Source organism: Epithele typhae (assembly GCF_022376455.1).
Source record: "Epithele typhae strain CBS 203.58 chromosome Unknown BXZ73scaffold_69, whole genome shotgun sequence".
NCBI lineage: Eukaryota > Fungi > Basidiomycota > Agaricomycetes > Polyporales > Epitheliaceae > Epithele > Epithele typhae.
This window is the reverse complement of record NW_025954260.1, coordinates 23,138-36,296: the sequence shown is the minus strand read 5'-3', so window position 1 is coordinate 36,296 and position 13,159 is coordinate 23,138. Positions and strand designations below refer to the sequence as shown.

General features: G+C 58.4%; 5 protein-coding genes across 5 annotated transcripts; 2 read left to right on the top strand and 3 right to left on the bottom strand.

Moving 5' to 3' along the window:
- Window positions 1–299: 299 nt before the first annotated feature.
- Window positions 300–2,383, top strand: BXZ73DRAFT_53515 (carboxylesterase; the record flags this gene model as incomplete). The annotated part of the gene is made up of 10 exons (XM_048021015.1): window positions 300–420; window positions 490–588; window positions 648–683; window positions 743–791; window positions 848–925; window positions 983–1,191; window positions 1,244–1,282; window positions 1,333–1,432; window positions 1,483–2,078; window positions 2,133–2,383. 10 exons carry the CDS (start codon window positions 300–302, stop codon window positions 2,381–2,383), a joined length of 1,578 nt encoding a protein of 525 aa, XP_047873461.1.
- A 231-nt stretch (window positions 2,384–2,614) lies between these two features.
- On the bottom strand, window positions 2,615–4,252 carry BXZ73DRAFT_105643 (uncharacterized protein; the record flags this gene model as incomplete). The annotated part of the gene is made up of 3 exons (XM_048016338.1): window positions 2,615–2,644; window positions 2,703–3,488; window positions 4,058–4,252. 3 exons carry the CDS (start codon window positions 4,250–4,252, stop codon window positions 2,615–2,617), a joined length of 1,011 nt encoding a protein of 336 aa, XP_047873460.1.
- Window positions 4,253–5,853: 1,601 nt separating this feature from the next.
- On the top strand, window positions 5,854–6,604 carry BXZ73DRAFT_92411 (macro domain-like protein; the record flags this gene model as incomplete). Its single annotated transcript, XM_048026353.1, has 2 exons — window positions 5,854–6,047; window positions 6,100–6,604. The coding sequence occupies 2 exons, from the start codon at window positions 5,854–5,856 to the stop codon at window positions 6,602–6,604; spliced, it is 699 nt and encodes a 232-aa protein (XP_047873459.1).
- A 1,789-nt stretch (window positions 6,605–8,393) lies between these two features.
- On the bottom strand, window positions 8,394–10,393 carry BXZ73DRAFT_80921 (uncharacterized protein; the record flags this gene model as incomplete). The annotated part of the gene is made up of 6 exons (XM_048023383.1): window positions 8,394–8,687; window positions 8,746–8,801; window positions 8,848–8,883; window positions 8,939–8,995; window positions 9,103–9,989; window positions 10,038–10,393. 6 exons carry the CDS (start codon window positions 10,391–10,393, stop codon window positions 8,394–8,396), a joined length of 1,686 nt encoding a protein of 561 aa, XP_047873458.1.
- Window positions 10,394–10,747: 354 nt separating this feature from the next.
- BXZ73DRAFT_53505 (PLP-dependent transferase) lies at window positions 10,748–12,980 on the bottom strand (the record flags this gene model as incomplete). The annotated part of the gene is made up of 4 exons (XM_048021012.1): window positions 10,748–11,327; window positions 11,377–11,733; window positions 11,783–12,561; window positions 12,783–12,980. 4 exons carry the CDS (start codon window positions 12,978–12,980, stop codon window positions 10,748–10,750), a joined length of 1,914 nt encoding a protein of 637 aa, XP_047873457.1.
- Window positions 12,981–13,159: the final 179 nt, after the last annotated feature.

The window sequence follows — 13,159 nt, the reverse complement described above, 5'->3', positions numbered from 1 at the left end:
GGTCTTCGTAAAGAGGGACTCCGATCACTCTATCGCTAGGGTGAAGCACCCGTGGAAGCACTTATGTTCGCTTTTCCGGTGTATATATGCGTTTTTCGCCGAACGGTATGGACATCTCCACCGAACATGATACAGGGCTCTGATACCCTGTCCGTATTTAGCAGAGCATATATAGATGACCAGGTCACAAGACCGGGTATACCCTATGACCATCAGGTGTTGGAACAGGCTCGTCTCACGCCTTATCTCACGTCGCCATCCGTTGCTCCTTCCCAACAAGACGCCCTCAAGTCTCTGCGATGGCATCGCACACACATTTGCAGGAGGAGTTGGCGCAGTCATCGGAGAAGATCAGTGTGAACACCCAACACGGGACGATCCGAGGACGCAGAGCAGCAAACGGAGCCGCCGTCTTTCTTGGTGCGCACTATCTCTCCTAGGGGGCGTGGTCGATCTGACCCTGATAACGCCCGCGATCTGCTCCACTAGAGGTTCCATATGCGCTACCACCCAAGAGATTCGCCGACCCCGTTCCGCTGCCAACCTACTACAAGTACGAAAACAAGGAGTACATCCTTGAGAGTAAACGTAGGTCACCTTGTACTTGTGGCGTCATCTGACATCTTATCTGAGAGGTGATCGCGTAGATTGCGCACAGCCGAAGAACGACGGCCAGGCGGCAAGTGAGCAGCGCTTCATGTCCTGTTAAGCTTCAAGCTTCTGAGCTTCAAGCGACATGCAGGTGTGCCTTACGAGGACAAAGTAGGCTTGGGAGAACCCAGCGAAGATCCGTAAGATCGTCCCGATCTTGCCTCGTGCTCGCTTGTCGCTCACTCTGGACATGCAGGCTGTTCGTAAATATCGTCGCACCATCCTCATTCCCTGAGAAGACGGGTTTCCCCGTCAAAGTATACATTCACGGCGGGTAAGCACCCATCTTGGCGTGTCCTAATAATCGGGGACTGACGGCGTATGCTACTAGTTTTCTCCAGTTCGGTTCCCCACACGGGCTCAGCGCGCAAGCGCAATCTGTCTCTGCGGAACGCGACGAAGTCTGGGTGAACATTGGGTACAGACTCTCCGCCTTCGGATTCCTTGCATGCGACAAGCCCGAGGTCCTAGGCAACTTCGGCTTTAAGGACCAATGGCTCGGCCTCCAGTGGATTCAAAAAAACATCCAGGCTTTCGGAGGTACGTATCGAGTACCATCTCCGGCTTTCCTATTCACAGTGATTTCATGTAGGAGACCCTAACAATGTGACATTGACCGGATTGTCTGCCGGTATGAGCGCATATAGTCACTTGCTCGCCTTCGCACTGAACATGTCCCAGGAGCACACTCCGTCCATCAGATCTTGCATCACACATCGCGTCTTCCAGAAGGCGTGTCGGCCCCATTCCATCGCGCAATCTTGCAATCGAACGCAATCGCGTATGTCGTTTTGTAGACGATCTTCCTGTCCTCCCTGACGATCTATGTAGAACGACTCCGAAGACCACATCCGAGTTGCGTGCCCAGTACGCCGCGTTGTGCGGGGCGCTCGACCTCGATCCGACGTCCCCTGCCTCCCTTGACGCTCTCCGGGACACGACCTCAGTCCCCTTCGCCAAGCTCACCCACCTCATCGAGACCGACGCGGTGGGAACCGAGTACGGCACCTACCGCGGGGCCTGGGAGCCCGTGTGGCTCGGACCCGAGGACACGATGGACTGGCAGCGCTCCGGGGGACTCGCGCGCGGTCTGCGCGCCCACGGCGTGCGGAGCGTCGTCATCGGGGACCTCTCTGAGGAATGGTACCTGTACTCGATCGCCCACCCAGTGTCGACCCTGGCCGACGTCGAGCGCAACCTCGAGCGGTACTATCACACGGACGTCGTCAAGAAGATGCTCAAGATCTACCTCGCAGAGAAGGGCGAGCCCGCGACCCCGGAAGAGGCCGCGCGGGCGTTTGGCGAGGTGCTGAGCGAGGGGCAGGTGCACCTCCCGGTGCGGCTGTTCGCGCGCGACATGCTCGCGGCCGGGTTCCCGGTGGTGCGTTACGAGATCCGGTGGACGCCAGAGCAGCTCCGCCCGCTCGGTGAGTGGCTTTTCTGACCGTTTCGGGATCGTCGCTGACGCCGCGTGGGGGCAGGTTATGTGACGCACGCGACGGACCGCGCGTTCTGGGCGCTCAAGACGGAGTGGATGACACCGGAGCAGACGGCGGTCGCGCGCGCGTTCCTGGACGCGGTCGACGAGCACATCGTGACTGCGGAGGAGGGTCAGCCCATGGGCCTCAAGACGATCCTTGCGCTCACGGAGGACAAGAGAGTCGTGGAGGAGGAGGACATGAAGTGGGATCAGATGACGCGCATGCGGACGACGCTGCCTGGAGAGTATTGAGAAATTGGCTGACGACGTATCGAACAGTGAATGGCACTCCGGAGATTGAACACGGCCGTTAAGTTCGTGTACGACCGCTACAGTGCAATACTCGAGACGAAATCCTGTGTCTCTAGTTCTTCCCATTTTGTATACTATGTACGTCGTCGAATCTCACCACCACGCGCCGCGACGTGCGACAAGACGGTTCCGATGCATTCCGCAGTTCGTCCCACCCACGATTCACGAACATCACTCCGACAAAGCTTCCCCATCTTCCTCCTCGCCGAGCACCGCACATGCTCGCTGCCCCCCAGCACCCCGCGCTGAGCCCGTACACAGCGTCCACGACCATCCTGCGCCGCTGGAGCATGATGTCCGTGGACCACCGCCTGCTCTCCTTCTCCTTCTCCTTCTCCTTCTCCTTCTCCTTCCGCTCGTGCCCGTCGAGCGCTTCCACCTCGACGTACGGCAGGACGATGAGCTCCGGGCGCGCGACCATCGCCTCCGCCTCGTCGTCGTCGGAGACGGTCTTGACGACGGAGGTGTCTTCACCTTCGGTGTCGGGGTGGACGAGAGATGGGGAGCGTGAGGTTAGGGCGGCCTTCTCACCTCCGTCGGAGTTCAGGTGGACGGGAGCGAGGATTGGGTGGTCCGGTCGAGGTTCGGCCTTAGACTGGACGATGCACGCATCGATAGACAGTTCCCTCCGTATCAATTCCGCGTTGAGGTTCGCGTCTGGACCGGTTGCGTGCTTCAGTTCGACCGGGGCGTCGACCAAGACTGAGGACGATCCTTCTGGCGGTACGACGTCATCAGGGATCGGGATCGTCGTAGGGCCAGGGCTCTCTCCGAAGAGCCCAGTCTGTTCTGTGACGATGACACCTTCTTCCTCCGCCAGTTCGGGGGTTGTTGTATGTGTTGTACCCGAAGATTCGTCGGAAGTGACGAGCACGTCTGTAGGCTGGGAACCCGGAGGAAGATCGTCCGCTCTGTCCGAGGCTTCCGCAGATCCTCCCGTCTCGGCCAATGGCAAGGCAGTGTCATCAAGGGGCGCTGTTGGCTCTTCTCCCTCGACGCTGTGGATCGACGAGGCTTCGGGGGAGTGCTTCGGGGGAACGGGGTCCTGGTTGGGAAAGCTAGAAGCGACCGGCGGAACGTACCTCAGTAGTCCCGAGAACCGCCTATATTTGTGCCCCTTTGTCCATAAAGCGAGCCTCTACCTGTGAGAAACAAGTCAGTGTATAGGTCAGCTCGTGTGACGAACATACAAGTATACGATATCCTCATGTGCGTCAAAGCCGTGCGATGACTTATGTAGCATGTGGTAGACCTGCCACTCAATCACGACGACTAGTTGGACCGGGAGGAAGAAGCGGGACCTCGGGATAAATTCTTGTTTGGATGAGGAGCAAATTGAGGGACTCAGAGGAGGGGGCCGGGGTGACTGCAGACGATAAATGTTGCCAGGACGCGGTGCGATAGACGCCAATGGATTGGTCTCCGTGCAAGATAAAATAACGTCACGCACTGCCTCGACTCCGAGTCGGACGCATTCTCGACTCTTTACGAGACATAACGTGCCATTCCTCATACTGCAAGCACTGCTCTCCTCTGGTCTCGATGGGATCGGCTGCCCCTCCGTTTCCTGAACTTATGTCGCGGGTCATTATCGTCTCGACTCTGCTGCATCACGCCGTCCTTGCCACCAGGTCCCCCCGGCTCAAAGAGGCTCAAATCTATGTCTCCGACGTATGGAATGCTCTCGCGTTCCTCCTGGGCCTTGGGGGCACCGATGACCGGGCCGCTCACGAGGAGGAGGTGGTTGTCGCGAGAGCCGTGGAAGCGGGGGTCATAACTGTGTTCATATCCCGCAACACCGGCTCGCATGAAGATGGCGCCTCACCGCATGTGTTTAGTTCTCGTGACCCCGAGCCCGGTTGGTATGTGTTGTTCTGCTCGTACAGATTAATAAAGAGGTGAGGGCACTCGTTTCGTCGGGCCAATCACATATCACCCCACACAGAGGCCCTTTGGAGTCGGGCGCGCGACTGTTGCCTCCGCCTCATCGTCGTCGCCACGTCTGCAGAGCGAGCGTGAGCGCGCTACGCATAGAGGGCGTTGGCCCGGCTGAGTAGCGCGGTCAGCCGGACGCACGAGCGGCGGTCGGGGAGCCAAGTTTGTTTTGAGATGACGCTTTATTGCCCCGCCACGGTGTTCTGCGCTGCAGCCGATGTTTGTCGGAGGCCGTGAGCATGATACTTTTACGTTCCTCAGCTGCAACACTTGCAGAAAACACAGATGGAAACTCACTCTCGTTTATGATCAGCCCCCGCCGACCTCATAGTAGGTACGGTATCTCCAGCGGACCGTTCAATCCTTCAACACAAACCTTGACGCTAGTCCTCAGACACAACCTCAACGCAGGAGCACAAAAAAGAGCGCTCGCCTGTCGCTTCGTCTCGAAGCCGTGTTTGTGCATGGCGCCAGGAAGTACCTCCAGCAAGACGTAGGTACAGTGTCCCACGGGTCCTTGAGACACCACGGGTCCTTGAGACAGACCACGATGACTCCTCTTGTACATGCTTACAATTGTTTAAAAAATGGTCTTTCAGTGCACAATGATGCACCTTGTAGTTAGAGTAATGATCCCAGCTGATTCCAGAGCCAGTTGAAATCATGAGAATATGTTTTCGCATTTCCGAGTGTGTGAGCAAACTTAAATGGCATATAATCATGAGTATGGAAACATCCTGAGCTCCGGAAATGCGAGGCATGACTTCCATTAACTCTAGCCCTCTCTCTGCGAGATTTCAGGCGATTATACCACAGGGCTGGTGATGCCGGGCATGTCCCGGGATTCCGGGGTCAACGGCGTCTGTTGGGCCGACATACACCTACCACGTGACACTCTCACACGGTGTCGCGTTGTGCTGTGTCGACTGGTCTCTCCGTGTCCTGCACAGAAACCTCACCCTGAATGAGCGAAATACATCACAGACTCGGACTCCTGTGTGATGGGGACGAGGAGGAGGACGGCATCGAGCACCACGACCGCGACTCAGGTGGATCAAGTGACTAGGCGCCAACGCGCGCCGTGGGAGATCTATGATCTATTTCCCGAAATGGGCCGTCTCAAGGAGGGGTGGGTGCGGACTTCGGGACCATATGTCATATCCTGTTGGACTCGTCTCTCGCACATCGTATCCGCCCTAAAATATTCATCGAGGTAGCCACTATGTAGAGCTATGTAAATGCCAAAACGTGGTGGCAGCCGACCCGAAAACGCAGAGATATCGGCCGGAATGTTTTTCGCGTCTCAAGGACCCGTGGGACACTGTAGTAGAACGAAGGTCGCAGACAACAATGAAAGGATGACGGCATCTAAGAGGGTGCGTCCGGCGATTGCCGGGAATGTGGGAATGTGGCCTTGCTCGCCACTGCTCGTGAATTGGCGCCAACCGCCCCCGACCGCGACCTGTCCTCGAGCCATGCAAGCCGTGGAATTCACTCTCTTTTCCATCGATGAGGACCTCGTCGATGAGTGGAAGGGCTCTTTTCAGGCCCTTGTCCCATCTGATCTCCTGGATCACACCTCGTTCGTCCACGCCAGCTTCAAGGAGATGACCACAACGTTCGACTGTCTCGTGTCGCCGGCCAACTCTTTTGGCAGGTTCGACGGAGGGTAGGTGACCGAGCGCCGTCCAGGCTAGCACTGAGCCTTGACTCCCCCGCAGCTTCGACCAAATCCTCACCGAGACTCTCGCGCCCCTGGAGGACCAATCCGCTCTGACGCGCGTCGCGCAGGCCGTCCTCTACGAGCGCTGGGTCGGGTTCGCACCCCCAGGAACTTGCACCCTCGTTCCGCTCGCCGATACTCCGTGCTCTGCGAATCGGGTGGGATGCCGCTATGTCGCGCTCTGTCCGACGATGCGCCTCCCGGCCTCCGTCTCGTGGCACAAGGAGATCGTGCACAACTGCGTCTGGTCCCTCCTTGTCGAGATTGACCGGCACAACCGTCAAGCGGCCGCTGACGCGAGCCTCGCCCCCATCCGGTCGGTCGGCATGACCGGCTTTGGCACTGGGGTCGGCGGCATCTCCGCCAAGGTCTGCGCGCGCCAGACCGCGCTCGCGTTCGCGTACTTTCACGACGCGAAGACGAACCCCGAGAAATGGAAGTCGCTGTCCTGGCGCGCCATCAGCGACATGCCCCTCGTTCGTCGTCTTCCGATGGACGACTAGCGGGCAACTTTGGGTGCGTCGAAAGTTGTGACTCTGTTCTCGCATGGAACTGATTCAACTCTCTTCAGTGCTTCCTTCGAACACGCAATGGGCTACGCACGGATACCAAGTGTGGATACGCGAGGAGGGTGAGCAACTGTATTAATATGGCAAAGCCCTATCGAGTGTTCGTTACGCCAATCGAAATTATATATCGCTCCAGCAGTCGCCGACGGTTGGCAGCCTCGACCTTCTTGAGGTATGAGGGTCACGTCGCACATTGTTCCAACGAAGCGCGAGGTCCGAGAATGTCGAACATCGGCATGAATACATTTGACATTTCTTCAAAACGAACAACGTGTACCCTTGTACGCGGGCCCACCAGGAATTCCACCAGTCACGGGCTGGGGCGAGTTCCTCCTTGCCGACCAACTCCAGCTCGTCAGCGGCTCCCCGAGCAACAACACGGCGCAGCGACGGTCCCGAAGACTCGATCCCTCACACCACCGTGCCGTCAGAAGCATCATTCCCAGTTATACATTCAGCGCAGAACGCGAACCTAAACGCGCGGCCTTGACGTCGATGCGTTCATCATCCATCCCAAAGCAGAACCTGAACCAGCCCTCGCCCCAGTCCACCTGGACGACGGCGACGAGAAGGCCCGTCCACACCGCGCGCTACCCATCACCCGGGCGCCTCCCCCTTTCCGACGAGACGCCGAGGACACGCCCGACATCAAAACCGTCCCTGTCGACGACGAGCCCTCCCCCGGCCCAGCCCGGCCCCCGCCGCCCGCGCGTTTGGCCGACCGCGGGTCTCCTCGGCCGGGCCGATGCACTCTACACGCAGCGCGTCCGCGCGCCCGCTCCCGACGATTCTCGGCCGGTAGAACGCGATGCGGACGTGGTCCGAGCCCGCGGCGGGCCTACCCGACCACGACCACGACCACGAGGCGGAGGCAGTGGTCGCGCGCGTGGAGCTCCGAATTCTCCTGCCGTACGTCGAGGAGGAGGACGTGCTCGACGAGCACGAGCGGGAGGAGGACAAGGCGTGCAGGCGGCGGCTCACGGACATCGTGCTCCAGCGGCGCACGATGATCGCGGACGAGGTGATCGTGCCCGGCGTTGCGGTCGCAGTGTACGGGCTGAGCACAGGGGGCAGTGGGCATCCGCGGTACTCGGTGGGGAAGAAGATGAGGAAACCCGTCGGAGGGATGTTCGTGGGTGCAGGGAGGGTTTTGGACAGACTAATGAGATCTTGGTCGCACGACTTGTCGTTGGCTGCTGCCATCCCATTGTGCTACTACTATACATAAAGCAAAGAACCCGATATAATAACTCTCAAGACTCCTCCGGGCTCGCTGGAGTGTCGAGGCGGGCACGGAGGACCTTCCACCTGGCTCGGATGTCCTCAGAGCTTCCCCTTGCAATGCCAACGGTAGCTTTCAGAGGCGTCCATTGATTAGATGCACTGCCTTGCGCAGCGGCTTCCGAAAACCCCTTCAGTGCATCCATCAGACGCCTCGCCATCTTCGTCAACACGTCCTCCGGAAGACCCGATGGAGGGTACCACGGGAGGACCGTGGAATGCGTGCCGGGGAGAACGAATTTGACAGACGCCGCTGAAGGAGAGGACGAATCCTTTTCAGCGATTACCTGTGCGAGAAGGGAACAGCAAAAGCAGCTCTTCTTGGTGACACCGAACGTGATTTCGTTGTGCTGGATGGACGAGACCGGTCAACAACCGCAACAGACGAGCGATGTCGTAGCCTTACTGTTAACACGGAATGTATCAGATCACGAGCTTCCTGTCATCGCTCCTCAATGGCCCCCCTGTGCACCAACAGGGCGGAAGTTATAAGCAAGGCCTCTGCATGCACTTTCGCCTTGATAGACCCTTCGTCCCACGGCTGTTCCAGTATAAATAGAAAATCCCGAGGGTCCGCAGGATGACCGAGAAGGCGAGAGCGAGTAGCGGACGCCTTCTTCCACAACTCTTCGAGTTTGCCGAGAAGGTGTGGGTGCTGGGGCAGCTTGAACTCCGAAGGGATGTCCTTCACGTAGACCGCGTTCACCTCGACCGGGTCGTTCGTGGTCTGCGGCCTCTGTTTGGAAAATCTAGACAGGATTTCCAAGATGGTGAGGGGAAGGAAGATAACGGACGAATCGGTCCCCCGGTGGCTCGTCGGGGTTGGCAAATGCATCTGGCACTAAACTTACTATCGTTAGCTCGGACAGCGAACGTGAATTATGAAAAGCACATACGCCCCTTGTCGTCAGTAGCTCTAGCGTCGGCCGCGCCTGGTCATTTAGTAAGTCAACTACAGGTCAAGCAGAATGTGCAGAAGGCACGTACTGTTTGGTGTGGCTCCCGTGCTGTTCATTTTGTCTTCGGTGAGACCCTTCATGATCTCTGACCGCAAATCAAACAAATCCATTCACGAAACCTCCAAGATATGCACTTACGTTCCACCGTGCATTTTTGTCGCTCTTGCTAGAAGGCGTGCTCGCGCATGGTACGGAGGTCGACCAGAACTTGGGGACTAAGGAGGGCCTCGACGACGTGGCTGCAAGCCAGGATCTCGTGCAAGACGTGCGTCGCATCGAACAAAAAGTTGTACTTGTCCGACAGGGCGAAGCCAGAGAGCCAAGTGTCCTTGCGCAGGTCGTCCAGAGTTCCCCTCATGTCTCCCACGGAGTCCATCACCACCTTCGCCCACTGGCTCGCGTTCTGGTTCGTACCAGAGTATGTGAGTTCCGAGTCCGACGGGTCGCAGTCAGATGGCGTGAGACCCGCTCTCTCCAGGTCGGACCGCATGAAGCTGCGGAACGAGACGCTTCTCCCGGGAGGTCGGATGTGCGTTTGTGGGGTGGAACGGAGGACGTGGTAGATGTGGGTCGTGAGGTGGTTCGCATTGAGGTCAGCCGGCTCAGCCTGTTCGCCCTGAGCCTGTTCGGCCAGCTTGCCCTGCCCGACCGGGGCAACCTTGCGTATGGACCTGCTCTGCGTTCCGTGCTTTCTCGTTTCGCACTCCTGAACCGGTTGGGCTCGTTCAACCTGCTTGCCCGTCTTCGACTTGCCCTTCTTCGACTTGCCCTTCTTCGGCGTGCCCTTCTTGCTCGTCTCGACCTCTTGAACCGGTTGGCCTCGTTCCAGCTGCTTGCCCTTCTTCTCCAACTCCATCTGTGTAGACTCCTCGCCTCGGCTCTCCGCGTCCGTGCTCTTGTGGATCCACAACTTGTCGCCGTCTTCAATGCGAGAAAGGAGCTCGGAGTAGGAAAATACGACGATGAACGTAAAGAGACAACGAATGGCCAAGCCCTCATAGCGACGTTCCGGGGGGGCGGAAAAGTACCGGATGACATGGAGAACGTCTTGAATGTGGGCCTCAAAGTTCAAAGCGCCTCTGTCTGTTGCATTAAGCGAATGGTCTGAAGAGGAGAGTGAAACGCACCTCTTTATCGAAACGTATGACCGGTTTAGAAGGGTCCAACCTCGTTCGGGGTCACGAGAACTGAACACTTGTGGCGAGGCGCCATCTTCGCGCGAGCCGGTGTTGCGGGATATAAACACAGTTATGGCCCCCGCTTCTACGGTTCCTGCGACAGCCACCTCCTCCTCGTGAGCGGCCCGGTCATCGGTGCCCCCAAGGCCCAGGAGGAACGCGAGAGCATTCCATACGTCGGAGAGATAGATTTGAGCCTCTTTGAGCCTGGGGGGGCTGGTGACAAGGACGGCGTGATGGAGTAGAGTCGAGACGATAATGATCTGCGACACAAGTTCAGGAAACCGAGGGGCGTCAGATGCCATTAGGACAAGAGAAAGAGAGTGGGGTGGCAGGTATCAGAGCAGTGATTCTAGTGTACGTTATGTGTAGCTGAGAAGTGTTCGCGCAACAGGCCGGGACATTATCTTATCTTGCACCGAGCCCAATCTATTGGCGTCTACCGCCTGACATCGTCCGGGTTGCGAGGGGGGTTGCGCTCACCTATACCAGTTGGATGGAGTTTTATTTGCTTATGATACATAATATGTTTGGAGTAGTCTACTGTTTCATCCCGGGTTGGACCGGCCTTTGTCCCCGAGTTGAACGGGGTATATGTGTGCGTCTTGCAACAACAGTGTTGGGCTGCTGCTCTCCGTCAGGCCGTCTAGCCATCCACTTTACGATTGCGCCTCCTGCTCGACCGCCGCTTCTGCCGCCTTCAGCGCTACCTCCATTCCTTCCAGCAGCCTCCCCCGGTCCTCCAGCCCCACGCTCACCCGCACCAGCCCCTCGTCGACGCCCCAGCTCGCGGCCCAGTCGAGCTCGAGGTAGTGCGCGAGGATCGTGTACGGGCACGCGAGCGTGAAGTTCGTGCCCAGGCTCGGGCCCTTCAAGCACGGCATCGCGTCGAAGAACGCGCGCGATGCCGCGGTGGACGCGAACGTGAGGGAGAACAGGCCACCGTAGCCGCCGCCGGGGAGCCGCCGCCGCTCGTAGTTCGCCGCGGACTCCCACTTCGGATAGTGCACGAACTTGACGGCCGCGTTCGGCGGGGGCACCGGGGCGACGAGCGAGCGCGCGCGGAGGAACTCGCAGACGGCGAGCGTGTTCGCGTCGATCGCGGCGACGCGCCGGCGGAAGTCGCGCGAGTTGCGCTCCATGTAGATTGCGTCCTCGGCGAAGTACGCGTCTTCGTAGGCGGAGTCCATGTGCGCCTTCAGCGCGGCGTAGTGCCGTCCTTGTGGGTTCAGGACCAAGCTGAGGAGCGGTTCAGCGATGAGTCGTAACAAAAAGAAGGACAGCGTACCTGCCGCCCATGACGTTCGCGTCCCCGGAGAAGATCTTGCTGAGGCTGCTGACAACCATGTCGGCGTACGGGAGGACCTCGACGTTGACAAAGTTTCCGATCGTCTCGTCCACGACGATCAGGAAGTCATATTTGTCTGCAAGTCTGCGTAGTCGCGCCAGATCCGCACAGCGCAGGAGCGGATTCGAAGGGAACTCGGTGAAGAGCGCGAGAGCAGGAGGACTTGACGGGTTTGCCTCAAGCTCACGCTGCAGCGTTGCTTCAAGGGGATCGATGTCTTCGTCGAGGCCGTTCCCAAAGAAGTGGCAGCCGGGCCCCCACTTCTCGAGGATCTTGAGAGTGTCCGTATACGGGAAGCTGTGTCGAGATGAGCATATGAAGACGAGTTAAACATCGCCGCACGTACCCGAAGCATATGCTCTTTGCCGTGGGCCGCACTGCCAATGCGAGCTGATGGGCACTCCAGATCGCCGACATGCCAGTAGGGTACAGGAAAACGTCGTCCTCCGTCACGCCTTCAACTCCACGGGTACTCGGACCCAGCTCCGCGTCGTTTCCGCCTGCGGTGTGCCAGTCGTTTGGAGCGTCGCGCACCAATACACCGGCGATACGTCGACGCATAGCGCGCTTGGCCGCGGCGGCGGACTCGAGAGGCATGTTGCGGCCATAGCGCTCCTCCAAGTAGTTGTCGTGGTCTTTGCTGAACAGTTCAGAGGAAGCGTCGGTAATCGAAAGAACAGAGGCCTGGGCGACACTCGGCGAGGCAGGGGGCGATCTCCCGTAGCTTTTGGAAGCGTAGTGCCTGTTCCCCGGCTTGACTGGTGCGCGGACCGTGGGTGATGATAGAACAGGAGAGCTGGGGGAGGAAGAGTCTGCATGGAGGAGCGACAGACAGCGGTCTGCGACTCGGGAGGAAATGCCGAGACCAGTGTGCTGCCAGAACTGTTTCGCGTATGGGAAGAAATCTCCGGGGAAGAGGACGATATGCAGCTCGATGGATGGTGTTGATGACTGTTCGTCGTCGGAAAGCATGGCAAATTGGACCAGCCGTACTGGTGCAGGGGAGCCATCTTTTGTTGTCCGGTCGATGATGAAGGTGCGGCACTGTTCGGCGGTGCGGTGAGTGGGACAAAGAAGGCACTTCTCTTCCTGCACCCCGAACTTTTGCTCGCAGATTCCAGCTAACTGCAGATGGCGTCAGTTCACTATTAACGGAACGAACAGGCCCTGTGACCAAGGAGCCGCAAACGCGCGAAAGGAGCTGCGCTCTATGAGACTGCGCAACCGCATGGCCTTGCGTCGCCTATTTCAAAGTTTGTGGCTCGCATGAAGTATGGGGATGTGGATAGAGAAGGCAATGCCCGTCGAAATAACATCCCGTCCAGAGCCAGGCGCATAATACTCACTTTTTGGATGCTGAGATGGATGAAGAACCGCGGATAGCCGTTCACCATGGCGTTCACCACCCTCTTCTCTCCTTCTTCATACCCCACATTGTCTCTCCATGTGGGAAGGGATACTGAGATGGCGTGGGCGGTGAAGGGTGGGACGGCCATGCCCAACGTCTCCTGCTGATCTTGCTGGACGGTAGTTGTTGTGCTCATTCTCAGGGCGAAAGAGGGGGGTATTCAGACGGTGGATGGGATGACGAGTGGGGGTGGTGAGAGACGGCGGGAGTCATTGGCCTTCGGCAGCCTGACGGTGAGACCAGCGAGACTCGGAAATTCTGACGTTATCTTATCTCACGCGGAGGCCCATCTATTGGCGTCGACTCCCGACGGCC